Source organism: Lissotriton vulgaris, chromosome 3_1, assembly GCF_964263255.1.
Source record: "Lissotriton vulgaris chromosome 3_1, aLisVul1.2, whole genome shotgun sequence".
NCBI lineage: Eukaryota > Metazoa > Chordata > Amphibia > Caudata > Salamandridae > Lissotriton > Lissotriton vulgaris.
In genome coordinates, this window is record NC_141689.1 from 1,390,548,819 (window position 1) to 1,390,575,481 (window position 26,663).

The 26,663-nt window shown below is 44.9% G+C and overlaps 1 protein-coding gene across 1 annotated transcript in view; it reads right to left on the reverse strand.

Annotated features, from left to right (window-relative positions):
* Nucleotides 1-1,164: 1,164 nt before the first annotated feature.
* Nucleotides 1,165-26,663, reverse strand: part of TRMT10B (tRNA methyltransferase 10B) — a 313,279-nt gene continuing 287,780 nt past the window's right edge. Inside the window, exons 7-8 of the mRNA XM_086963206.1 lie at nt 4,775-4,898; nt 1,165-1,660 (exon numbers count right to left, since the gene is read on the reverse strand). Of these exons, the coding sequence (XP_086819332.1) occupies nt 1,530-1,660; nt 4,775-4,898 (255 nt within the window). The 3' untranslated portion in view covers nt 1,165-1,529. The remainder of the gene's footprint in view (nt 1,661-4,774; nt 4,899-26,663) is intronic.

A 26,663-nucleotide genomic window follows, 5' to 3' on the forward strand; every position in this document is an offset into this window, starting at 1 on the left:
TAATGGGCAGGATTTTCACACGTCTGAATTTACCAGTGCCCCCAGTATTGGTTCTGCAACTTTGTTGTTGGGGATTAACCAGCTCATTTTCTAGGCCACTTGGATAAAATGCTGTTCACTTACTACACTGTAGTAGCCTGGAAGATCTAGGTTCCTGTTGACTCCTTCAATTTCATGTCATTCCAGACCTCCAGGCCAGGACTGACCGTTGCGGGCACCAGGCAATCCCCCGGTGCGCCGCAAGGGTAGGAGCTGGTTTTGGGCCCCTAGGGGCCGTTTCTGTTACAGGGCCGTTTATGCAGCATAGCTGCAAAATCGGCCCTGTAACAAAATAGGCCGAAAACCGGCCCTACAGTCCTCACCTCCAAAACGGTTACCTACTGCTAGGAGTAGTTTTGCAGCTTGAAGAATTTTCAGGAGTCATATTCTGTGCATTGGCTGTGCATTATTCCACCAATTGCTGCTAGGGTCCGGAATAGTCCTTTGTAGTCTCCCATCTCTTTTTATTTTCCAGGTATGGGTACGTCATCGCTCCTTTGACAAAATACGCACAAAAGAACATCCACTAGGTTTGCAATCTCTGCCCCCAGAAGAACCACAGCTCGGAGGACTGTAAGGGGTGTGCTGAATTCTTGCCAAAGACAATCAGGGCAAGTCAAAAGCAAAGGGGGCACATTACGCCATGGCCACCCCACAAGGAATACAGGCATCCTACCCTTAAGGGAGCTGGGCCTTTCAACTAAAGAAGACACTCAAAGACAAAGAAGAAGCCACGAAATAAGAACAGGAATTTATTGAGGTCCAATAAGAAAAGACACAGACCTCTCCTCAGGCTTCAGACCTGGTAAAAGGTCAGGAGGGCTCCAGGGAAACTGCCTTCTTGCAGCTGCCCCTCCCTTTTCACTTTGTGAGCGTGGCTCACAGTGACCAAACTTTAGTGCAGTAAAACACTCAAGAATTCTCTCACACTCGTACACACAGACACTCAAACATTCATATCCAAAAGGGAGGGTCTGCCTCATAGCTTATATTGCTTGCAGCACCCCTCGCCATTGGCCCATGCTCCTGCAGGCACACACAACAGAACTCAGTTTCCAAACACACACATTGTCATTAATAGAAATAAGAGATCCATATAAAAAGAAAACCTCACATAACCTTCAGTTGGCAATGGGTTTTTTATTGTAAAGAACATGAAAAAACAGAGTGGTCCCTGGCATGACAATGTATTGTGACAGTACTGCTGTGTGTAGCACCTTTAAAACAAATGATAAATAATAAATATTAAATGAAAGCATTAAAAACAAATATATTTCCTAGTATCTTGTGGTTGATCCTAAGGCTTCATAGTAGTAGTTTCCTGAAGATAAAGTAAAAAATACCTGATGATTCTTCACAAACAAGAATGGCCTTTTTGGTCTTCCCATGAAGCAATGCCATAACTTTTACGCTTAAACGTAAATATCCAGCACAACATGACGGATATCTTAATTGAATGTATGTACTTATAGTACACTCAATAAAAAAGTCTATTTGCGCCCTTCGTCCAGCTGATGGTAATCTGTGTCTGGAATAACAAACCCATTCCCACAAGGAACTCCAGCCTTCAAAGCTTCCGGCCAGCTTTGGGTCTCGTAATATGTTGACAAAACATCAAATACTAGAAAGAGAAGACAAAAGAAGCATAAAGATCAGTAAAGACAAAGAAAATTTACAAGTATCTCTACAAACAACTACTTAAAGAGGTTTACCTTTAATAAGGAAATAGCATCAGAGATGTTTCCCCAAAAGATACTCTGTGAATTTGCAAACATTAATTAGCCCTGGTTTGGATACTAATTACCCTATTATTATCTTGAGGCAGTGGTCTTCAAACTTTTTAATGCCCCCCCCGCGTATGAAAACAAAATCGTTGCCCCCCCGTCAAAAATGTTCACAATTAATATATTCAATTTGCAATGTTTAAGTATTTCTCTAGACTTATTTAAACATTACAGTTATATTAAACCTTTTAGAAATGGCCCATTCAATAGTTGCTGACTGCTGATCATTTGTTTTCAGCTTATAACAAATCACTGCTATCAGCATGTCCTTCTTTTGAGCAGAGCCTGGCACCCCCCCCCCCCCGATCAGTTAAGACCCCAGTCCTGAGGTTACTTGAGAAAACTATTGTCTTCAATTGCCTCAATCTTATCCATCTCTGCTTTATAGAAGAATTGAATGGAAGTGTTTTTTAAGACTGGCAAACAATACTCAATACGTATGTTTACCTGAATTTACACATCACGTTCATGCAAAGTCTCTTAGAAAGATTTTCATAAGGCCACTGTTGAATAAACTAAGACTGCACGCTAACCTTTTGGCAATTTGTCACGCCCATTTCAAACCTCCTCTTTCATGCAACACTACTGTGATGGTGGTCAAATCTCAGTGAGATCCAGTTCCAATCTATATCTAAAAACAGTTAAATAGGAAGTTGTATGTATGAAGAGCTTCCACCTCAACATGTTTGAAAGCTCCAGCGAGTACACAACTTGGCTATGCAAATGCTACTCATGCCATAAATTTGAGCACACTTCAAGGGACGTCAGAAATACAACCCATTTTGAGAAGACAGATTGACCCATGCTGATTGTCAAAGTAAGCTAATGATATCAGGAAAAAGTGGGGCCGGGGACCTGTGAGTAAATCTGAAAAGCGAAGAATAGTTGAAACATTATTTGTAATATCAACAGTATTAAATCCCTTATCAATGTCTAAAACAACCAAACTGTCTTCAATATCGATATTAAAAATATAGTTAAGAGTCACCAAGACCAACACTCATATGTCTCTAGGAATAAGGCTTTATGTCTCCTTGTTTCCATCCATCTAGGTCCAGCACATCTGGTTGAAAAGACAAATCCAACGGGAGGGCACACAGCCAAATTACAAGCTAGTTTTATCTTAACAGTCATCTTGTGGGATCACCGATTTTTTAATGCTAAGGCCCACGTTCCAAGAAAACACAAAGTGGCAGACAATTAATAGTAGATGGAGGAAACAGTTCGGCTTAAATGGGAAATTCCAAAAAAAAACCATGGAGTAGGATGTTGAAACAATGAAGTGTCAATATATTAGCTGTTTATTCACTTTTGAGAAAATAACCAACAAACATGCTGCATTTGTTGATTTCTGGATATTTAATATAAAATATTATTTTGATAAGTGCAGTGTAACCAAAAAGGCGGCAATGCACTGTACGCTGTAAACTGAGGCCAGAGATCAGGGAATGTGCCATAATATGCCTAAGCACAGTTTACAAGCTCTCTTCTATAGTACTTGTGATACTATTTATTACTTTATTTCATTTCTGATTGACTACATTTATAAGTGCTGACTGCACTGCTTGACCTTTTGTCGCAGATAACGTGCAAATGTGAACTGGATTTTTTTAAATCTAATTTACTAAAGGAGCTTTAGAGTGGCCGTTCAATGGCCTCATTCCATATCTGTTGCTCTTTCCTACAAATATTTCTAACACAGTGCTTGCCAGTACAGTGGGCGGCAACATTAGGCACAGTCTGAAATGATTGCAAATTTTTTTGACGAACTTTACACATTCCTCAAGGAAGCTGGAAAAGGCCGTGTTGTATTCCACTAAGAGGATTGTCTTTAACAATACAGGCACTTGGGGCCAGATTTACGGTCATTCAATTTTGCGAGTCGCAAATTGTGTCAGATTGCGGCTAGCAATTTGTACATGTATTTATATAGCGCAAATCACTGACCGAGGTCGGTATCTAAGCGCTTGCTTAGGGAACCCGTCCTGGTATTCCCCTGTGAGATAACCCCGGCAGGGTATCCACAAGGTGAAAGCCAGGCATCTCGACGCGAGGGGCCGTTGTGGAGATTAAGCAAGCTATTGCCCAGAGTCGCAGTGTGTGAACCCGTGAGTCGAGAAGGCACCGGAGTGAGAATTATCGAGTCCGTGGAATTTTTTAGCCCAAGACCCGCCGAGGCGGGGAATTGAACCCTGGTCCAGGGCCGATCTCAGCTTCCGGGTCTGCCGCCTCTAACCCCTGAGCCACACTTCTCCGCAAAATTCTCGCAAAAATGAATGCATAACAGTGTCTCAGCAACAGTGTCTCAGACACTGTTTGCGATTCCTAATGGGGTCAATAATTGCATGCCTCATTAATATTCATGAGGCAGTCGCAATTTGCGACTCCATTTGGAATGGCTAGCACTCCCAGGGATTGTGGCCTGCTGGGATCAGCAGACCACCATGTCTGGGACCGCTTTTTAAATAAAGGAGTTTTCGATTTTTTAAATGCAGCCCGTTTAACTTAAAGGTAAAACGGGATGCCTTTAAAAAAGAAAATTGAAACTTTTCAGTTTAATTTTTTAAGGGCATGCAGTGGTCCCTGGGACCACTGCCAAGTCTTAAAAAAATATTTTCGCACACAATCACAAAAGGGAAGGGGTCCCCTGGGGACCCCATCCCATTTGCAAGTTGTTTACCACAAACTGCAAGTTTTTTGCGGTCACAAATGAGGTCGCAAAACATTGGTGCATTGCATTGACACTTGCTATTAGGAAGGGACGCCCCTTCCGAATAGCGGGAGTCGCAAATGCTATTTTGCGAGCATTTGTACATGCCAGGACCCTTTTTTGCAGTCGCAAACGGGCAGATCTCCTGTTTGTGACTGCAAAAAACGGTTGTACATCTGGCCCCTGGTCCACTGGAATGCAACCAAAGAAATGTGATCTGTACCAATACATATTTGCTTACCTTGATTGATAGCCAGTATCTCTGAATGATAGTTCTTCTTATTAACATTTTTTACCATCCATTCTTGAATTGGTAGCCGAGCAGTCAGCAAGCCTTGTTCTTGTGCTTTTTGGAATGTTAATTTCTACAGATGCCAATTGAAAGCAGATTGGTCAGCATCAAATGCATTTGTAATTTAGTTTCAATAAGAGATTACACAAAATAATCCAGAAACCAAACAACTACAGGTAACCATCAATCCAGTTTAATAGTTGTAGCAAGATCATTACAGGTTTATAAAACATATAAAATGCTAAACAAATCACAAATAAGGTTACACAAACTATACAAAAAATAAATGTATATTAATCAGTAATTCAGTCTGCCATACAATGGCCAATTTAGTCTACAAGTGAGTACAGATACTTTTAAGTCTTACCCAAATGTATTTGCAGGATTTTACTTGACCTATTTGTAAACCTTTTAAGTTTTGGGATGCTTATTTTTTAATAACTTTTATTAATTTTTAGTCTAATATTATATATCTTAAAATATGATGACTTGTATTGTTGGACTGTAATTTCTTAAATGAGTTTGTATTTCTTAGAATTGTTTTTAATGAATTTGAATGTTTTTATTGCTCATTTATGTTAAATGTTTTACAACCTACCTTTTATGGTTCTACTGAACCTAAATAAAGGAAATATGATGAAGAGTACAGATAACGTCATCTATATATACCATACAAGTAACGTATCAACAACTCAAACACACATTTTGCTGCTGGGGGCAGAATCAGTTTTGAAAAAACAAGTACTGACCGGAATTTGTTGGCCATCAATTGCTCACTGTAGTGGTGCTTTAAATAAAAGTAAATATTGTTTTTTCTCAGTAAAGTTTAGTTTTGGGGACATGACTGGCCATCATGGGATAAGGACGTGCCTCGCTTTCCTCCCATGAAGGGGGAAATCATGCCAAAGAATCCTACACACTATAGGCTGCGTGGCAGAATGACAATTGAAGGAAGGGCTCCAACAGGATGCTGAACTTCATAAATGTAGTAGGAGTTTACAGCAGAGCTCCCAATGTTAAACAAGCATTTACAATGCAATAGGTCTTACAATGGCATTATTTTGAGCTTATGGCATTGTAAATGTTATTGTTTTTTTTTCCCCATCGTGAAGCATTAATCAAATTGTGAATTGGAAAATGGCAATAGCTCATTTTGTTGTAATTGCGAAATCTATTGCATTGCATTTGTACTAGTGTGAGTTTTGTATTGTAAATGGTGCTGGCTTTTATATAATAAAAATGTATCACATTAATCTAATGCATTAAAAATGTTAATACCCCAGGCCTCAGGACAGCAAAAAGCGATTATTATGGCCACTGCCTGCTCCGCTCATGAGGGCTGCTGCAACAGGCAAGGAACCACTGGTTCTGAATGAAGTGCTTCCTGTTGCAAATGGCCACTGTATGCTCTGCAAACAGTGATACCCATTGAACCAGAGCATGTGTCAGGACCTCAAGCACACACCTACTCTTCCCATATCGGACACACAACCACACACTCTCCCAACCACACACACAGGCCGGCCTCATTGCCATGAAATGTTTGAGTGCCAAAATTTCACACTTGTTGATGGTGAACGCTATACAAAGGCCAGATAACTTAACTAATGAAGAAGTCACCAGCACACGACACGGTGGGAGGGAGGGTCCCCCTATGCTGGCGTATGGTCCCATAATCATACCAACTGCTTTTGAACACTTGAAGTACCCTCTTCGAATCTTCTACAGCATACAAGCCCCAGCTTCTACCCACTGGCACGCAGCTGTTCAAGAATGTACTCTCCTAACCCCACAGTGTGCCTCATGGGTGGAAGTCTCTCCGCTTCGAACACGTCTTGTTGTGCCCGCCAAGAGCTTAGAAGCCATCTATACCGGTTTCTGAACAAGCAATGAATTATTTTAATTAAACGGTGAGTGGATTTTTAAAATGATTGCTGTCTAATTAATTATGACTTTATTGTGGCTCCATGTTTGGGAAGTCGTATTATGAAGCTGCACTAACAACAATAAAATATTCATAATCGATTCTATAAAGTATATATTCCTGAGTTAGACAGAGATAGGGAGAGAGAGAAAGAGAGAAAGCGAGAGAGAGTGAGAGAGTGTACTGCATTTGCCATGTACCACGTGCTAAATTACATGTTGACCTCTATTCCATGCGATGCTCTGATCTTCCATTTTGTTGCATCGCACTTCCATTTTGTGCTGCTTTGCCCTGTAGTTACACTTCAGCAGTAACATAAACATGTTTTTCACGTAAACCAGTACGAGCTGGTGCGAGACATCTCGTGAGGTTATTTTGTACCTTCAGCTTGTTTCTATGCTTATCTCTAGGACAGAGGGAGGATGCGCTGTGCAAGGCTCTCCAAGGCCGTAGATAGGGAAAGGAATGTCTTTTGCCTCGGCGCACCCCGACAGAATCTGGCCAGGTCTCTATGGGTGGATCTGATGCAGAGATGGGGCCAACGCCTATGATGGATAAGATGGGCGAGAGCGCCTGCTAGAGGCTTCTCGAACGTGTTGATTTAACTATAAAAAGCGGTGTCTGTGGGGTGGAGCTCAGGAACTCAGTCTTGGAGGACAAGACTCGTGGGACAACTTTGGTGCCCGGAGAGATTACTTCCTGTGCCCCAGTCTCTACAGGTTTCCAGACTTGGTGTTTGTAGTGCTTGGCCAGGGATGTTGAAGTCTCCAGTGCAGACACATCTGGTGAGGTGCTTTGTACATTAACTGTTCATATACATGTATTCACAGTTTCATATATATATATATATATATATATATATATATATATTCACTGAAAAAACCATAGGTTATAGACCATATATAGTTAGGAATTAGCATTTACAAAACCTTATTTTACTCACACAAAACCATTGAAATTTGCATATATAGTTAGTTGCACTAACTATATATCGCGCACCCGCAATCCACTGCTGATGATGTCACATATTACATCATTCATGACATGGTCAGTGACATCATTGATGACATCACTGATGACATCTCAAATGACATCACTGATGACATCTCAAATGACATCACTGATGACATCACTGATGACATCACTGGTGACATCACTGATGATATCATTCATGTGATAATACGATGAACCTCTTCAGACTCTAATATAAGGAAGAGGAGGTAGAGCCGAGGCAGTTCTTGCGTGAAGAGCCCCGGCAATCCCACCGCTTAGACCATTTTATATGGCAATTTTTTTCTTACCCTCGAGGGCAAAAAAAGGTTAATGCCCGGCTGGTGACATGCCTCATTGCGATGCAGTTCTGTCCCGAGGCACAGACAAAAAGTATAGTTTTGGAAACTATACTATGCACCGCCACATGCAGAGGTGGCATCCAATCAATTATAGCGTTGCTGAGGTGTGTCACCTCCAGGATAACCCACCAATATTATTTTACTGTTTCCCTTGGTTTTCCCCTTGTTACGCTTTCCGGAACGCTACCCGGTGCGCGGACCGGGCGCTAACCGTGCAAAAATTTGGAAAAAAAAGGCTGTTTTTTTTACATATATGGGCCTCCTCAGCCACCCTCAGAAAACCTAGGGGGTAAGGATATGTCTCCCGTGCCCCCTTATACCCATTCCCAACATTGTTTATCCTCCGTCTTGTGACTAAATTCGTCCGAAACACAAGATGGCGGACTCCCGTTACGCTACCGGTTCGCGTACCGGGTAGCGCTTCCACCGCGAAAAATCGATTTTTTTTTTTAAATTTTTTTGCCCCGCAGGGCCCTTTAATAGCCCCCACATCAATCCTAGGGGGTCAGGAAGGGTCTACCTTGCCCCCTTTCATTCATTTCCCCCTTCGTTTATATCCACCTCTTGTCTCTCGATCCTACCGAGAGACAAGATGGCGGCTGCTCCGGACTGTTTAGAATGTTGACAGTCACCGGAGAGCCAATCCGCTTCTCCTCGCGAAGTTCCGTTACGCGTCTGGTACGCGAACCGGGGCGCTAACCGGGACGCTGTCACAGATATATATATTTTTTTGAACGTTAATTTCTCAAAATCCACTGGAGCACATATCTTGAGACCTAGCAAAGGCACATCGGGCAAACAGTCTCTACAATTTTGCCAAGTTTCATAGAAATCCATTCAGCCGTTCGAGATAAAAGTGAGTCCAACCGCCCTATGGAAAACTCCATGTTAAAAACACGTTTTGGGACCCCCCTTTTTTCTCGGCCCCCGCTTGACAAACCCCCCCCCCAATCTTTCAGGGGACGCTCAGAAACAAAATGTGCCATTTTCCTGAAAATTTCAGCCAATTCCGTCCATCAACGCCAAAGTTATTCAACATAGAATTTTCAGAAATTCCTATTAAAAAAAATCCTAACTATATATACCTACTGGCGACCGCCAGTAGGTAATATATATATATATATATATATATATATATATATATATATATATATCATTTCCATGGCAAAATGAAACCCCTCATTTTGTTCATTTTCAAATTAAATGTATTAAGTGTTACCACTTTATTCCAATCAAGATGACTTCAGGTGTGCCATACTTCTGTCATAAGTAAGACTGTTAGCGTTCTAGTTGTTCTTTAGAACACTCTGGGACATTCTGTCATTGGGCTATAGCTGGGCTACATCTGGCTGATATTTGGGCTACATTTGGGCTCGTTTGTCTCTGGTGGCCATCTTGGGAGACTGCATATCAGAATTGTTTTAATTAAATATAAGAGGATTTGAGAAGTCACTCAAAATGTGCACTAATTTTTCTTTCTTCAGCAATAATCATAAATTCTATGGCAAAATGAACCCCCTCATTTTGTTCCTTTGCAAATTAAATGTTTTAAGTGTTAACACTTTATTCCAATCAAGATGACTTCAGGTGTGCCATACTTTTGTCATAAGTAAGACTGTTAGCGCTCTAGTTGTTCTTTAGGACACTCTGGGACATTCTGTAATTGGGCTATAGTTGGGCTACATCTGGCTGATATTTGGGCTACATTTGTTTTTTTTGTCTCTGGTGGCCATCTTTGGGCTACATTGGGCTACATTTGGGCTCTAACATATATATATAGCCCAATGTAGCCCAATATATATTTCTCAAAGTTAATTTTCGGAAAAACCACTGGAGCATATATCTTGAGACATAGCAAAGGCACATCGGGGTACCAGTCCCTACAATTTTGCCAAGTTTAGTGGAAATCCATTCAGCCGTTCGGGCTAAAAGTGAGTCCAACCGCCCTATGGAAAACTCAATGTTAAAAACACGTTTTGGGACCCCACTTTTTTCTCGGCCCCCGCTTGACGAAACCCCCCCAAACTTTCAGGGGACGCTCAGAAACAAAATGTGCAATTTTCCTGAAAATTTCAGCCAATCCCGTCCATCAACGCCAAAGTTATTCAACATAGAATTTTCAGAAATCCCTATTAAAAAAAATCCTAACTATATATACCTACTGGCGACCGCCAGTAGGTAATATATATAAACACGAAATTTGTGGCTGCTCCCGAGCCTCTAGTTTCGGCGGGCTCACGGCAGGGGTAGCCACCCCCGTAAATCCAACACGTCAAGAACCAGCGTAATCCTTCCTTCGATCTCAGACAAGGAATCACACAGGAGCCGTGGCCTCTATCAAAGTGCAGGTTTATTCCAGACACAACGTCCTACGCGTTTCGGAGTAAGATTACTCCTTCATCACGGGCCCGTGACGTAGGACGTTGTGTCTGGAATAAACCTGCACTTTGATAAAGGCCACGGCTCCAGTGTGATTCCTTGTCCGAGATCGAAGGAAGGATTACGCTGGTTCTTGACGTGTTGGATATATATATATTACCTACTGGCGGTCGCCAGTAGGTATATATAGTTAGGATTTTTTCCCTATGGGATTTTTGAAAATTCTATGTCTAATAACTTTGGCGTTTGTGGACGGAATCGGCTGAAATTTTCAGGAAAATGGCACATTTTGTTTCTGAGCAGCCCTTTAAAATTTGGGGGGGTTTCGTCAAGGGGGGGCCGAGAAAAAAGGGGGGTCCCAAAACGCGTTTTCCCCATGTTAATTTCCATAGGGCGGTTGGCCTCACTTTTAGCTCGAACGGCTGAATGGATTTGCACGAAACTTGGCAAAATTGTAGGGACTGTTAGCCCGATGTGCCTTTGCTAGGTCTCAATATATGTGCTCCAGTGGATTTTGAGAAATTAACGTTCAAAACAAGATATATATCTGTAACAGCGCTCCGGGCTGCGCTCCGGTCCGCTTACTTTTCGCGTATCGGAGCTTTGCGTAGCGAAGCTGATTGGCTCTCCGGTGTCTGTCAACATTCTAAACAGTCCGGTGCGGCCGCCATCTTGTCTCTCGGTAGGATCGAGAGACAAGAGGAGGAGAAAAACGAAGGGGGAATTTAATGAAAGGGGGCAAGGTAGACCCCTCTTGACCCCCTAGGAATGATGTTGGGGTTATTAAAGGGTCCCGTGGGGAAAATAAAAAAAAATGATTTTTCACGGTAGAAGCGCTTCTCGGGCCGCGAACTGGGCCGCAAACTGGTAGCGAAACGGGAATTCGCCATTTTGTGTTTCGTTTTAATTAAATTACTAGGTATAAGGGGGTGCGGGAGACGTATCCTGATCCCTTATGTTTTCTGAGGGTGGCTGAGGAGGCTCATATATGTTGATATATGTCTTCCAGCGGCTGTGCGGCCGCCATCTTGTCTCTCGGTAGGATCGAGAGAGAAGAAGAGGTGAAAAACGAAGGGGGAATTTAATGAAAGGAGGCATGGTAGACCCCTCTTGACCCCCTAGGAATGATGTTGGGGTTATTAAAGGGTCCCGTGGGGAAAAAAAATAAATAAATGATTTTTCACGGTAGAAGTGCTTCTCAGGCCGCGAACTGGGCCGCAAACTGGTAGCGAAACGGGAATTCGCCATTTTGTGTTTCGTTTTAATTAAATTACTAGGTATAAGGGGGTGCAGGAGACGTATCCTGATCCCTTATGTTTTCTGAGGGTGGCTGAGGAGGCTCATATATGTTGATACATGTCTTCCAGCGGCTGTGCGTGAGCGTTTTTTTTTTTTTGCTGCGTGACGTCTGTTAACGTTCGATTCGATGGAAATCAGGAAGTGTTGACCGCCAATTTGTCACTGCGATAAAATATTTTGTTATAAATGAATCCTTATTGATAAACATTGTCTGCGCCATCTTGCCTTTTTTCCAATGCCACAATTTTGTCGTGCACGGCAGCCATTTTAGATGCCTTGACCAGACCCACTCTCTGCACGCCGCCGATCCTCAGCACGGCTCCCCACCCTCGCAAGCATCTCCCCCACGCACTGGTCACCCCCGCTCTCTCTCTCATGCATGGGCCATAAACTTCCCCCCATCTGCGCTACTCTTCCCTGAGAATCACACCCTGTGCCCGCCCGACACCTCCCTTTCACCCTATTCACTACCCCATACATGACAATAACCCGATTCAAGGCCCCATTCACCCGTTTTTTTAAAAATATATAGTACTCCAACAAAGTAGGATTATAAAACTTTATTAACTTTATAAATATATCGAACGCAACAAAAACTGTAAATACATTTAAACATTTTTTGGCAAAAAGAAGCAACAATGGTCAGTAGCTGTCTTTTGTGCGAATAGTCCCAAGGCAGCACAACGTGCTGAGTTCTGGACGGCACCCAGGTGATGTTACCTGGGTGCCGCACTGGTTTTTGGTTTCCTACAATGCAGCTCCAAAAAACGGCGTGGGGCGTCCCGGGTGGTGCGGGGGGAGGCCTCGTCAGTAGCGGTCTGTTGTGCGAATAGTCCCAAGGCAGCAGAACGCGCTGAGATGTGGATGGCACCCAGGTGATGTCCAGTAACTTGCCGCACTGGTTTTGGTATCCTACAATGCTGCTCCGAAAAACGGCGTGGGGCGCCCCGGGGGGGGGGGGGGGGGGGGGGGCGTGGGGGAGGCGCCGTGAACGGGCGTCCCCAGGTGGAGGCTCGTCTGCTGTACTGGGGCGCCCCTTTACCGTTTCAGTTGCCATTCCGCCCGCTTTTGCTACACTGTGCCTCGTCCTCCATTCAGCTGTTTATCGCCCGCTCTTGCGGCTACAGTGTCTCGCTCACCATGTAGTTGAGTTGCGCCCACTCTTGCGGTGCAGCGATAGGCGGCTGCCATTGGATTCTTAAAATGGCGGACGGCTCTTCGGATTTGGGCCTGGTCCACTAAAATGGCCCTGGGACACCTTGGAACTCGGACGGTTGCCTGCTAGGGCTTGGGCTCCATCCTCGAAAGCGTCCCCTCAGCCGTGAAGATTCTACAAAAGTCTTGGGGGCCCTCGACTCCTGCAGGCTTCCGGTTGGGAGCGGCTGCCATGATTGCTCGCGGAATGACCACGACGGAGCCACGAGATGGTGGTGCTCTCATGCTGACGCCAGCTTCAGTCTGAAACATCCAGAAACAAGGTGGGGCTTTCATCGTTTGGGAACATTTTTTTTTCTAAACCAATGAAAAGTGTTATTTTTAGGTCATATGACCAAGCCTTCCATCTTTAGGAAACCAAAAGTAAAATGAACCAATGAAAAGTTTTATAAACAAGTCACATGACCTGTTATGCGGCATAGGGCTACAAAAAGCGTAGAAAATCCGCTGGCACGTGAGGCGGCGTCAGTAGCGGACCGATGTGCGAATAGGCCGAAGGCAGCACAACGCGCCGAGATCCGGATGGCACCGTGTTGGTGTCCAGCAAGTTGCTGCACTGGTGTGGCTATCCTACAATGCTGCGCCGAAAGTCGGCGTGGGGCGCCCCGTTGGCCTGTGAGGTCGCGTCAGTCAGTGGGGGCTGTGCGTCTCCCCCAAGATGGAGGCTCCTCGGCTGCAGTGCGGCGCCCCTTATCTTTTCACTCGCCGTCCAACTGAGTTGCGTCCGCACTTGCGGCTACAGTAGGCCGAAGGCATCACAGCGCGCTGAGATCCGGATGGCACCGAGGTGGTGTCCAGCAAGTTGCCGCACTGGTGTGGCCATCCTACAATGCTGCGCCGAAAGTCGGCGTGGGGTGCCCCGTTGGCTTATGAGGTGATGTCAGTAGTGGACCGATGTGTGAATAGGTCGGAACCAGCACAAGACGCCAAGATCCGGATGGCAAGTCCTGGATGTTGAGTGCCATAGTTGAGAGTTCTGAGCAGTGCTTGTAAGACTATCTGAAGCTTATTTGCACCTGCTGCAGCTTCACTATTGCCCGAGGTGGTGTCCAGCAAATTGCTGCACTGGTGTGGCCATCCTACAATGCTGCGCCGAAAGACGGCGTGTCCAGCTGAGTTCCGGTCACTCTTGCGGTACAGTGACTCGAACGCGCCGAGATTCGGATGGCACCGAGGTTGTGTCCAGCAAGTTGCCGCACTGGTGTGGCCATCCTACAATGCTGCGCCGAAAGTCGATGTGGGGTGCCCCGTTGGCTTATGAGGTGATGTCAGTAGTGGACCGATGTGTGAATAGGTCGGAACCAGCACAAGGCGCCAAGATCCGGATGGCAAGTCCTGGATGTTGAGTGCCATCGTTGAGAGTTCTGAGCAGTGTTTGTAACACTGTCTGAAGCTTATTTGCACCTGCTGCAGCTTCACTATTGTCCTGGTGTGGCCAAAGATCGCCCATGACATAGGCGGCCGGCTCCCGGGGTCCGGCGGAACTTTTTCCCTTTTCCATTCTGCATCTTGTCCCACAATCCGTTTGACCTGAAGACACGACCAGGTCCCTGAATGTGTGCAGGGGGACGCTATTGATTGAATCAAAATGGCGGCTTCACACAAAGCTGACTCAAGCGTTGCTGTTAATGCTATACAGACAAAAATTGGTTTTCAGTTTGTACATTCTTCAGGATTTTTTTTTCCATCCAAGGCTGGTTGAGAGTTTGTAGAACAATGGCTTCAGATTTTCAACATACTACTCTTCAACATTCTTCCTAAATGTAACAATGTGAGACTCACTAGGAGAACGGCTGTTTATCTTTCCTTTCAAAATGCTGCCAACAATATTTTCTAAATGGAAGACACCATCTTGTAGTATAAAGGGCCGAAAGGGGTTCTGGTCTGGCCGATGGTTGGTGGAGACATTTTGACTATATCTTGGACCTGCCCGGCCTCGCCCAAAATGGCGCCGGTATAAATGGGACTAGTAACTCCTTGTTGTGTACTGGTTGAACAACCTTGATAACACGAGATATGAATGTAGTGTTGATGGTCATGGCGGGCGGGGACGAGAATTGATTGAATATTTCGACATCCCTATTGATATTAAGTTCTGATGTGTTATTGATTACTGTACTATTGAAAGTTCGAATTAACGTCACCCATGGTACTTACCCGCAAATGTATATCTAGATGATTTTTTTGTAAGTGGCTTTGTCGTTTTTTAATTACAAAATGTACGTCCACCGATTCCGCAACTGTTAGACACCTTAGTTCTTGCAACCTAATGGCCCGCTCGTTACGTTCCTCTACAGTGTAAATGTCTCCTCATCATATACGTTTCCAGTTTGCTCCGTGGCCGGCCCACGTGGTTATAGGCCCGTATTTGTATACTGACATTTTCACAATAAAGGTTTTTAAAACAAAACATGGTAGTAGTATTTACATTGGTAAAGTTTTTACTTTTAGTCACTGTTTTCGAATCAGTAAAAGGCAAGTGAAATAAAGCAGTCCAATTACATGACGGATAAAAGGTATAATACGTAGGAACGCAGTAAAGATAAATGGTCAAGGGCAGTTGTGTTTTCCACTCCTGCAACATAAAGTGATCGATAAGAATCTGATAATCAGGGGTATCGGCGAGTAAGACAGCAGGCCGAGCCTCTTTTACTCAACGGCCCCGTCATGGGACGAAGAAACGCCCTTTTTCTCGAAAAAGGAATATATTTTACTTGCAGGACAGTTGTAAATTTTCCGGGAAAGTACATTAGCCTGGAACATTACAACATATATGTTTAAAAAAAAATAATGTTCGAAACCAATAAAAAGCGTAATTTTTAGGTCATATGACCAAGCTTTTCATCATTAAAATAACAAAAGTAAAATGAACCAATGAAAAGTTTTATTAACAAGTCACATGACCTGTTATGCTTACGTTACGCGCTGCGCGCCGCGCCCCGGATCACTTCCGGGTGCGCTAACGCGGCGTGTCATATAACGCATTACGCGACAACGTAGGTCAAGAATATAGTCAAAATGTCTCCACCAACCAGCGTTCGGAACACAACCCCTTTCAGCAGTCCAAAAAGTTCTGTTAAATGACAACAGAGGGGACAGGCAACAAGAACCATCAGTCAAAGAGGGGAGGGCAAGTTCTTTTCTACCGGGTCATGTTGGGGCGCTACCGGAACTGATCGAATTGGTAGTCTACAGTGTTTCTGGATGTTTCAGACTAAAGCTGGCGTCAGCATGAGAGCACCACCATCTCGTAGCTCCGTCGTGGCCATTCCACGAGCAAACATGGCAGCCGCTCCCCACCAGAAGCCTGCGGGAGTCGGGGGCCCCCAAGACTTTTGTAGAATCTTCACGGCTGAGGGGACGCTTTCGAGAATGGGACCCAAGCCCTATCAGGGAAGCGTCCGAGTTCCAAGGTGTCCCAGGGCCATTTTAGTGGACCACGCCCAAATCTGAAGAGCCGGCCGCCATTTTGAGAGTCCTGTGGCAGCCGCTTATCGTTGCATCGCAAGAGCGGGAGCAACTCAACTACATGGTGAGCGAGACGCTGTAGTCGCAAGAGCGGGCGGTAAACAGCTGAATGGCGGAAGAGGCACAGTGTAGCAAAAGCGGGCGGAATGGCAACTAAAACGGTAAAGGGGCGCCCCACTACAGCGTGTCTTCAGGTCAAACGGATTGTGGGACAAGGTCCAGAATAGAAGAGTCATCAAAAGGCAAAAAGTTCCGCCGGACCCCGGGAGCCGGCCGCCTATGTCGGGGGCGATCTCAGGCTACACCAGTGCTATAAGACTTGGGGAGGGGGTCGGAGCCAAGCGTCTTCTCCGAGTCCGTGCCATCACACCGCCCCTCGGGGGCCTCCGTCAAGCGGTTTAGGGAGGTACTATATCACATTGTTTTCAAATGCAGTCAGGTCCACAAACGACCCTCACTTACTTTGAGAATAGTGAAGCTGCAGTAGGTGGAAATCAGCTTCAGACAGTGTTACAAGCGCTGCTCAGAACTCTGAACTATGGCACCCAACATCCAGAACTTATGCCATTTGAGAATGGCAGTGACATCGAAGCAACTCAGGGGCCAAAACCATTAACGTACTTTCACGTATGAAAATCTTACTTGGGGAGGGGGCAGGAGCGAAGCGCCCCCTCCCAGTCCGCGCCACCACACCGTATGTGGAAAATCTGAAGCCATCGTTCTACAAACTCAACCAACCTCGGATGGAAAAATCTAGAAAAATGTACAAACTGAAAACCAGTTTTGGTCTGCATAGCATCAGTTTCATGCTCGATCGATTGAGCTAGCCGGATCGGGCAACAAAAAGTATAAAATAGTTATGTAAATAGTTATTTAATAAAATGTTTTTCCCTGTTACTTTGCTGGTGTGTTGTATATATTTTTAATATTTGCATAGGGTTTGTCGTTATTTTGGGCGGGGTGGGTGACGGAGCCGAGCTGTCTTGCAGCCCTCATGGTGTGGAGCTCAATTCATCTCACTATTTTCGTATTTCTCATGAAGGGTTGTTCCTAATGTTTCTATTTTAGCGACGTCAAAAAGAGATCCAATTAGCGGCCTACTGATTTTGCTCGATTACTTTTATTTTTTTACACGATTTTTCAGTATCTGCAAAGACTAAACAGAGTATTGCGACTTTGTGCTTGTTTGTAAATAGAGAATGAACCAAAGAGAACCAATTCTAAAACAGTAAATGCTTGGATAACAATCAATCAAATGGAGAGACAAGCAGGCACGATGGATTACAACAGGGTTAAAGGTCTGCGTTAACTACCCTTCACTATCTGCAAAGAGAGAGTACTACTAAGAGTAAAGAGGGGAGGGGGGCAGCGTTCAAAGCACATCAGCGTGCATAAACACGAAAACGTTTTTACCTATCACGTACTTGACATTTGACAGCTTTTGATATTTGCTATTAAAAAACCATTGAAATTCACAGAAAAAACCATAGGTTATAGTCCATATATAGTTAGGAATTTGCATTTACAAAACCTTGAAAATTCAATGAAAAAACCATTGGTTATAGACCATATATAGTTAGGGATTAGCCTTTTCAAAACCTTATTTTACTCGCATAAAACCATTGAAATTCCATATATAGTTAGTTGCACTAACTATATATCGCGGACCCGCAATCCACTGCTAATGATGTCACATATTACATCATTCATGACATGGTCAGTGACATCACTGATGACATCACTGATGACATCTCAAATGACATCACTGATGACATCACTGATGACATCTCAAATGACATCACTGGCATCTCATTTGACATTATTGATCACATCACTGATGATATCATTTATGTGATAATACAATGAACATCTTCAGACTGTAATATAACCTTAGATACACTCAGTGTAAAAAGACACTCACAGACTGTCACACATCCATGGAGTTACTCACCCACCTAGTCAGTCATGCAAAGAATCAATCACACCTCCATTTCCTCAACTATACAGTTATACACACCTTACTTATTCAAACATATACTAACACATATTTACTCTCTTATACAATCCCTGATACAAGATCACAATGATCCATACAGCCACTCTCACATTAAGTGGCTCTTATGTTCAGTTATTTATATATGTCAATTCTCACATGGACTGTGTTTTACATATGTACTTACTTTGACATGTAGCACTGAGATATCCATTCACTAACCAATACACTCATGCACACAGTCAACTGTCCATACAGCTGTTTCTACATGCACTTTTGAACCCATACACCTAGGGAATTAACTGTTCACACATCTATGCACAGAGGCATACACCTCCCAGCCACCCACACACATACTCAGTCTCCCATACAAATACTTGGGCAACCATTCAATAACCCATATAGTTACTCATATAGCTACTGATTTACACATGCAGCAGTTTACAGAACAACATATATAATGATTGCCAAATTAAGACACTTTAGTCACTAACCCATGCACTCAGTGAGACACATTTAATCATTCTCTCATACAGTCAGTCATGCACCTACTAAATCCTTCATCCAGACACTTATACATCCACTCATTCTTCAATATGTAAGACATATTTTAACTTTACAGAAACATACAGTCACTGGGTGTTGTCATCAGTGATGTCATCAGTGATGTCATTTGAGATGTCATCAGTGATGTCATCAGTGATGTCACTGACCATGTCATGAATGATGTAATATGTGACATCATTAGCAGTGGATTGCGGGTCCGCGATATATAGTTAGTGCAACTAACTATATATGGAATTTCAATGGTTTTATGCGAGTAAAATAAGGTTTTGAAAAGGCTAATCCCTAACTGTATATGGTCTATAACCAATGTTTTTTTCATTGAATATATATATATATATATATATATATATATATATATATATATATATATATATATATATATATATATATTCCGCACTTGTGTTTCTGCTACCACGCCAGGCTATCAATCCTCAGCCATCAAAAGAGTAAGAACACGGAAGACCCAGAGTGCAGGTGAGTTTTTATTTTGCAGTGCACCACGCCAGGATAACGTTTCGGCCTACACAGAGGCCTTGGTCACATGATATATATATATATATATAGTGGTGTATTCATTGTTTATTGCCTTTCACTCAGTGCTTAAGAATTTACTAGCCTTTGTCTACAATATTAATAAAGCTCATTTTACCTCCAGAGGAGTGTTGGAGTTTCTGTGTAAGTAAGTGGTGTGCGTAAATTCAGATTACGCAAGTAGGCAAAGCAATACAGAGAGAGAGAAGGGAGAGAGAGTGGGATGTAGAGAGAGAGAGAGAGAGAGAGAAGAGAGACGGAGAGAGCATTTTTATTTAAATAAAGGATTCTTTGATAATGTTCTTGCTGGAACACTATTTTTGCTGCAGAAGGCTGAAATGGCCCAAGGGCTGCCCGTCTCACATTGGGAGGGAGAGCCAGGGCCCTTATGACATCCCCACCCACCCGATGGCCTGGCCTGCTAAAAGATCCGTTCCCCAAGACAAAGAAGCAACAGAAGCAGCTCATGATCATGATCATACACCTTCTCTGCCAAAGAAACTGAGGATGCTGCAGAAGAACAAGGGCCGCTCACAGTGGAGGAGTGACTCCAGGACCTTACACAGACTTCATGAGCATCAAATAGTAAATGTAAGTGACCCTTTGGCTGCTGCCTGCCAGTGGTCTGCCCTATTGGACAATGACTCCTGTCCACTGTGCTGGGCAATAAAGTTTATGGTGTGAACTGGTGCTACTTGGATCCATAAATTCAAGACATTGTGGTCCTTTTTACTTGCTTCACCTTCACCTGCCCTGGGGGCTTTGTTTCCCTTCGAAAAGTAAACCATGATATTCAAATTAATGTTTTGCGCCCCATGCCCCCAGAAATATTCCACAGTGCGTCTTGTACCCTGCAGTAGTCCTTTCTAGGTGCACAAAGACATTCTGCAGTCTTTGTGTATGAGTGGCGACGCTGGCGTCTGAGAAGGACAAGGTTAGAGGCCAGCTCATATGCCATGAAATATTCTGTCCTGAACATTTAATTTTTGAGAGTCATTTTGACATTTTCATGAGCATGATATCACCGAATCTGCAGGCTATGCAGCGAAGAGGCCTTTCTGCATCTTGCACTGTCCCAGCTCACCGACAGCCACTATGTGCCGTGGCCTTGGAGCTTGCCTGTCCATTAGCCTGGAGTATCTGTGTATGGTTTTTCAGTTAGAAGAAGTGGGCATGTGGCGCATAAAAGATGAAATTATAACATCTAAGCACTGTAGGGAGGCAGTGTTGAGAGGCGGACACATGCTGTGCCTCATTTGGGCGGGAGGGCGTGCAGCAAATGACCGTGTGTTATGCTTACACTCGCTTTTCATAGCAGCCATTGTGCCCTGGTGTGAAAGGGTTTCCATAGGATAAACTGCACTTAGGTGAGCAAGTGGTGTATGGAATGGCTTACACCATGAGACTCGCAAGGATAGACAGTAAATATATGTGCAGTGCCATAGCATGAAGACAGCCAACCCGCTACCGAGAATACATCGAATGCTAGAGCATGGCTGTGTCAGGGGGTGAGAGACTGAGTTTTGTGAGCAGCAACAGCAGCCTCTGTTCACTTACCAGCATGGGAAACAGTGGCCGCCAGAGGGAGGTCCAGGGGGCATCTTTTGAGTGATGTCGGCGTCGTGGCAACATGTGACGGACCCTAAAAGGCAACTGGCACAAAGAATCTATTGATGGAAGCGCTGCGCTGGGACCGAACCCCCGAGCAGATGTCGTAAATGTGAATAACATCGGGGACCCCTGGAGAAATGTAGGAATCGAGCATACAAAAAGCAGGTTCGTAATGGTTTGTTTACGATGTCATCAGCAAGAACCTAGCACGACAGACATGAAAATCTAGTGATTGTTTTCTGAACCGGAAATCACGCCTCTCTTGCACAAGTCGCACTGGCTTGGGAAATCAAGCCCGAGTCAAAAGCTCCTTTAAAACAAAAGCGCTACCCCTCACCTTCATCGATCGGATAGCTTCCCAGCCCTGCTGAATGTTTGTGACATTTTCACAGACACTGGCGCGCGGCAGCAACAATTGATTAAGAACTTCCAGAGAACCACAGCGTTAACGCAGCGACTCCAATGCCATCTTTCAAGATGTATGTGTCGGTTCCGGTCAGCATTGGAGTGCCATTTTACCGACAAGCCGTGGCCATCTTGGGGTTGGATCGTTTTACTATTCAATGACTGAGTCTGCGAATACAGACACCGCGGTTGTCACGTGCAACCCCATTTAATAATCGTCATCGTGAGCTGCGACCCACGTACCAGCGTTATACCAGCGCTCGCCATTGCGGGAAGGAAGGGGACCATCTGTTTTCACTAAGCTGCGTGTTTATATTTGCATCTTCTTTCACTTTAAGTGAAAGCGCCATGCAAAAATAAACACAGGGCTGAGTGAAAACAGATGGCTCCCGTTAAGATAAGAACTTGCTTTGCGACAGCAGAAAGCAGATGACCCTGTCTGGATCGACCAGACGAAAAGGCGAAAGGGCGTAACCAAAAATCCCTCATTTCCAATGTCAGGCCACCGTTTAGCATAAAGGATGCCGCCAGCCAATGAAAAAGAGGGGCGGGGCTTCAAGTCCCCTTCTCAAATCTACTCTCTTACAATATCTCTCGCCATAAAGATAAGAAATTGCTTTGTGACAGCAGCAAATCAGATGACCCTGTCCGGATCGGCCCGACGAAAAGGCGTCACCAAAACAAACTAATTTCCAATAGCAGGCCACCGTTTAGCATAAACGGTGACGCCAGCCAAAGAAAATGAGAGGCGGGGCTTCAAGTCCTGTTCTCAAATCTACTCTTACAATATCTCTCACCCAGCAAGCAGCGTTGCGCTGCAATGCCAGGTGAGACCTAAAAAAGTCCCTGGGATGTGACGAGGAGGTAAGGGGTGGAGTCACAGGGCTGCTTGAGTGACTCTGAAAAGGGCCCAGCCACAGGGACATAAGAACAGATCAGATTAAAACATTCTAGTCTGAGGGTCAAGATATATAACTGCACTTGAGGAGTGGTCGGGGCGTTAAAGGGGGAGGTGCCTCATGCCAAGAAGTATCAAAGAAGCGCTTTTGAACCCCACCCTACCTCCAATCCCCCTCATTTTAAAAAATCACACAAAAAACGCCCTTATTGATGCTTAATGGTAATTGGCAATTCAAAGCCTTGGAAAACAAGATGGAAACCCACTATTTACAGTTGTTGTCAGCTCGTTTTCACTGCCAATGTGTGATATCTGCTCCTGCACAGTGAGTTAGTCTTTGCAGTGATGTTTTTTGTTTTAATAACAGTGCATTTCTCTGCTTCAATAATGGTCATAGCGTTGATAGTAATGTTGCAGTACACTAGGTGGCGCTGTGGCGGCACTTTATAGTTGGTGGAAGTAGTTATTATTAGAATCATGGAGGAGAGCTGCTTTATAAGAAAATGGAGCTCTAACTGATTAGAAAAGGCGAAGTTTAATGCTCTAATTTATTAGAAATTGATTTCCCTTAAAAATAGTCTCTCAATACTGTCGTGCCCAGGTGGCACTAGGACCCTGCAAGGCGAGGGTCAGGGACAAGGGACACCGGACACCACATCCGGTCAGGGGAGGGATTAGGGAGGGCAGAGAATGACCAGACCTCAGGGCGAGAGGTCGCAGGACGATGGGCGCTGTATGACCAACCATAACAAGAATCTAATAAAGGTACCTGTAGAGCACCACGACGTCTGGCGTGTATTCTGTGGGTTCCGGGGAACACGAAATCTGGCGACGAAGGACGGATCCTGTCCCTGCGTGCAGAAATCGCGATTTGAAACCAGGAGCCCACCCTGGATCGCGTCGTGGTCAAGAGGAAGAGGGAAGAGTGAAGCGCCATCTAGAAGTCAGCAGCGACGTGGGAGCCCACCCCGACCGCCGCAAAGGAAAAAAGCAACAAAGCTGGTAAGCGCCAGCAACAGGAGCGCGAAGTTCGAAGAACTGAAAAGCCAGCGCGAGCTCTCGCGAGAGTCTCGGCGGCCATATTGGGGCCAGGCGTGAGAGCCAATAGAAACGAAGAATAAGCACGGCGGCCATTTTAAAGTCAGGCGGCATCGTGATTGGTCGCGAAGTCCCGCGAGAAGACGGCGGCCATCTTAGAGTCAGGCTTCTAAGCCAATAGGAACCAAGAACGAGCGCGGCGGCCATTTTGAGGCCAGGCACAGCGCGAAAAAGAAGTAAATTGCAGAAAAAGTGTAGAAAAGCACTGGCAAAGACAACAAAGTATATGGAAAGAAGGGGCCAACAAAAATAAAGGCAAAAAGAGGAAATAAAGACCACTAAGGTAACAAGGAACAATAAAAGAATAGAGAGCATCACAGACAAAGGAAAGAGAAGAGACAAAGGAGGGAGTCTAAATGGCAGACCCCAAACCAAGTGCTCAATACAGGAGACCACTACCATTTAGCTTGTCTGAGCCGCAGACGGGGATCAGATGGGAAAAGTGGGTGAGACGTTTTGAGAACTACATCGACGCAACTGATGTTACAGCAGCCAAGAAGCGAGGACTGTTCATAAATTTGGTTGGAGACGAGATCGAGGATCTGCTAGTGACCTTGCCAAAAGGAGACATTGACACATATGACAAACTAATGTTGTGTCTAACGGCCAAGTTCGACCCACAAAGAAACGTGGACTTTGAGAGGCATAGCTTCATGATCGCGTTCCAACAGGCGGAAGAGTCCCTCGATGAATTCGCAACAAGGCTGCGGAAACTGGTCACCCACTGCGAATTCGACAAGTTCGACAACGAGCAGGCAATAAGACTGAGCATTATTGAAGGATGCCGCGACACAGAATTTAGAGCCAGAGTGCTAAAAGAACCAATCTCCCTAGAAAATATCCTCACACTAGGAAGGGCGGAAGCAAGAGCGACAGCCCACGCAAAAGAGATGGAGCAAGGCAAGGCAAGAGGGGGAGAACAGATACAACGAATGACGACCAACAATCGGCCAGGAAATTGGAGGAAAGACAAGGGAGACCAGGCAGTGAAGAAGCAACCAGAGGGAACATGCTACAGATGTGGACTGGAGTTTCCGCACAGAGGGCAGTGCCCAGCCTTCGGCCAGACATGCCACAAATGCTACAGGCGAAATCACTACGCCAGCGTGTGCCAAGGGACACAATTCAGAAACCACCGGGGAAGACCTGGAAGGGCACGGATGCCAACCAGCAGACACATCAGGCACGTGGAAGCGGGAGTGCGAGGTTCGTCTGCAGAATCAGAGGAAGAAATTGAGGAAGACAGAACAGAACGGCTGTACACCTCATGACAGACGGCACCACAGAATCAGACGAAGAGGAAGAAGAAAGTGAAGAGAGAATATGTCTGGTGGACAAAAAGAAAATAAAGAAGACTGAATCAGTAACCATCAATGTAGGACCACACGAAACGAAGTTCGTCCTGGACAGCGGAGCGACGTGCAACATTATGTGCGTCTCAGAGTACAAAAGAATGAAGGTGCAACCAGTCCTGAAGCCATCGAGGGTACGAGTGTTCACTTGGGGGGCGAAGACACCAGTAATGAACTTGGGAAAGTTCAAAGAAGAACTACAATACAAGGATCAAAGGCTCAGAGAAGAAATACATGTACTAAAAGGAGACATTCCCGCACCATGCCTCTTGAGCAACGTCACAGCACAGGTAATGGGGCAGATGGAGATGACATATAACATGTCGAGCAAAGAAAGCATCTTGAAAGAATACCCCAAACTGCTAAAAGGACTAGGAAAACTAAAAGGACGGCAGATAACATTGCACATTGATGAGATGATCAGACCAGTGGCCCAACACCACAGGAGAGTGCCCATACACCTGCAGCCACAAGTAGCCGAAGAACTGGAAGAGCTACTAAAACAGGACATAATAGAGCCTGCAGATGGCCCGACACCATGGGTATCGCCGATAATAGCTGTCCCAAAGAAAGACAAATCAAAAATAAGAATATGTGTGGACATGAGGATCCCAAATAAAGCAATCGACATCCTGGACCACACTTGGACGACATGATTAGCTGTCTCACAGGCACAAGAAGATTCTCGAAACTAGATCTATGCAAAGGGTACCACCAACTGGAACTAGACCCTCAGTCGCGATACATCACGACATTCTCCACTCACCTAGGCCTATTCAGGTACAAGCGTCTGAGCTTCGGAATCTCGTCTGCAGCAGAAATCTTTCAAGAGACCATACGACAAATAATAAGGCCGGTCAAGAACAGCCTAAACTACAGCGACGATATTCTGGTGTTCGGAAAGTCAGATGAAGAGCATGACCAAGCACTCAGAGAAGTGTGTTCGCAATTAGAGAATGAGGGTCTGACACTCAACGAAGAAAAATGTGAACTGGGGCGCAGTGAACTGGTATTCTTCGGCCATATCTTTTCCACAAGAGGAATGAGGCCGGATCACAGCAAAGTGGAGACTCTAGAAAAGGCGAGGAAGCCCACCGATGTGGCGGAAGTAAGGTCTTTCCTAGGGCTAGCAAGCTACTGCGCACGCTACATCAAAGACTTTGCCACTGTAAGCGCCCCACTACGAGAGCTGCCAAAACAAGGACAGAGCTTCGTGTGGACAAACGAGTGCGACAAAGGGTTCGAAGAAATAAGGAAAGCTGTGACGGTGGTGGACCACCTAGCATACTTCGACCCCAAACTATGCACAGAACTAACTGTGGATGCGAGTCCCATCGGACTAGGGGCAATCTTAGCACAGCATCAACCAGGAAAAGACTCCCCAAGAAACATAGTGGCCTATGGGAGCAAGAGCCTGTCGGACATTGAGAAGGGATATTCCCAACCGGAGAAGGAGAGCTTGGCAGTGGTATGGGCCTGCGAACATTACCACATGTTCATCTACGGAAAGCCGTTCACAATCATAACGGATCACCAGGCACTGATAACGATATACGGTAACCTAAATGCGAAAATACCGCCAAGGATAGAAAGATGGGGGATCAAATTGATGGACTATAACTTCAAAATAATACACAAGCCCGGAAAAGAACAAAATCCAGCTGACTATGTGTCACGACACCCCCTACCAAAGAAGTCGGAATCAACAACAATGGCGGAGGAATACCTCAATTTTGCACTGAAGCT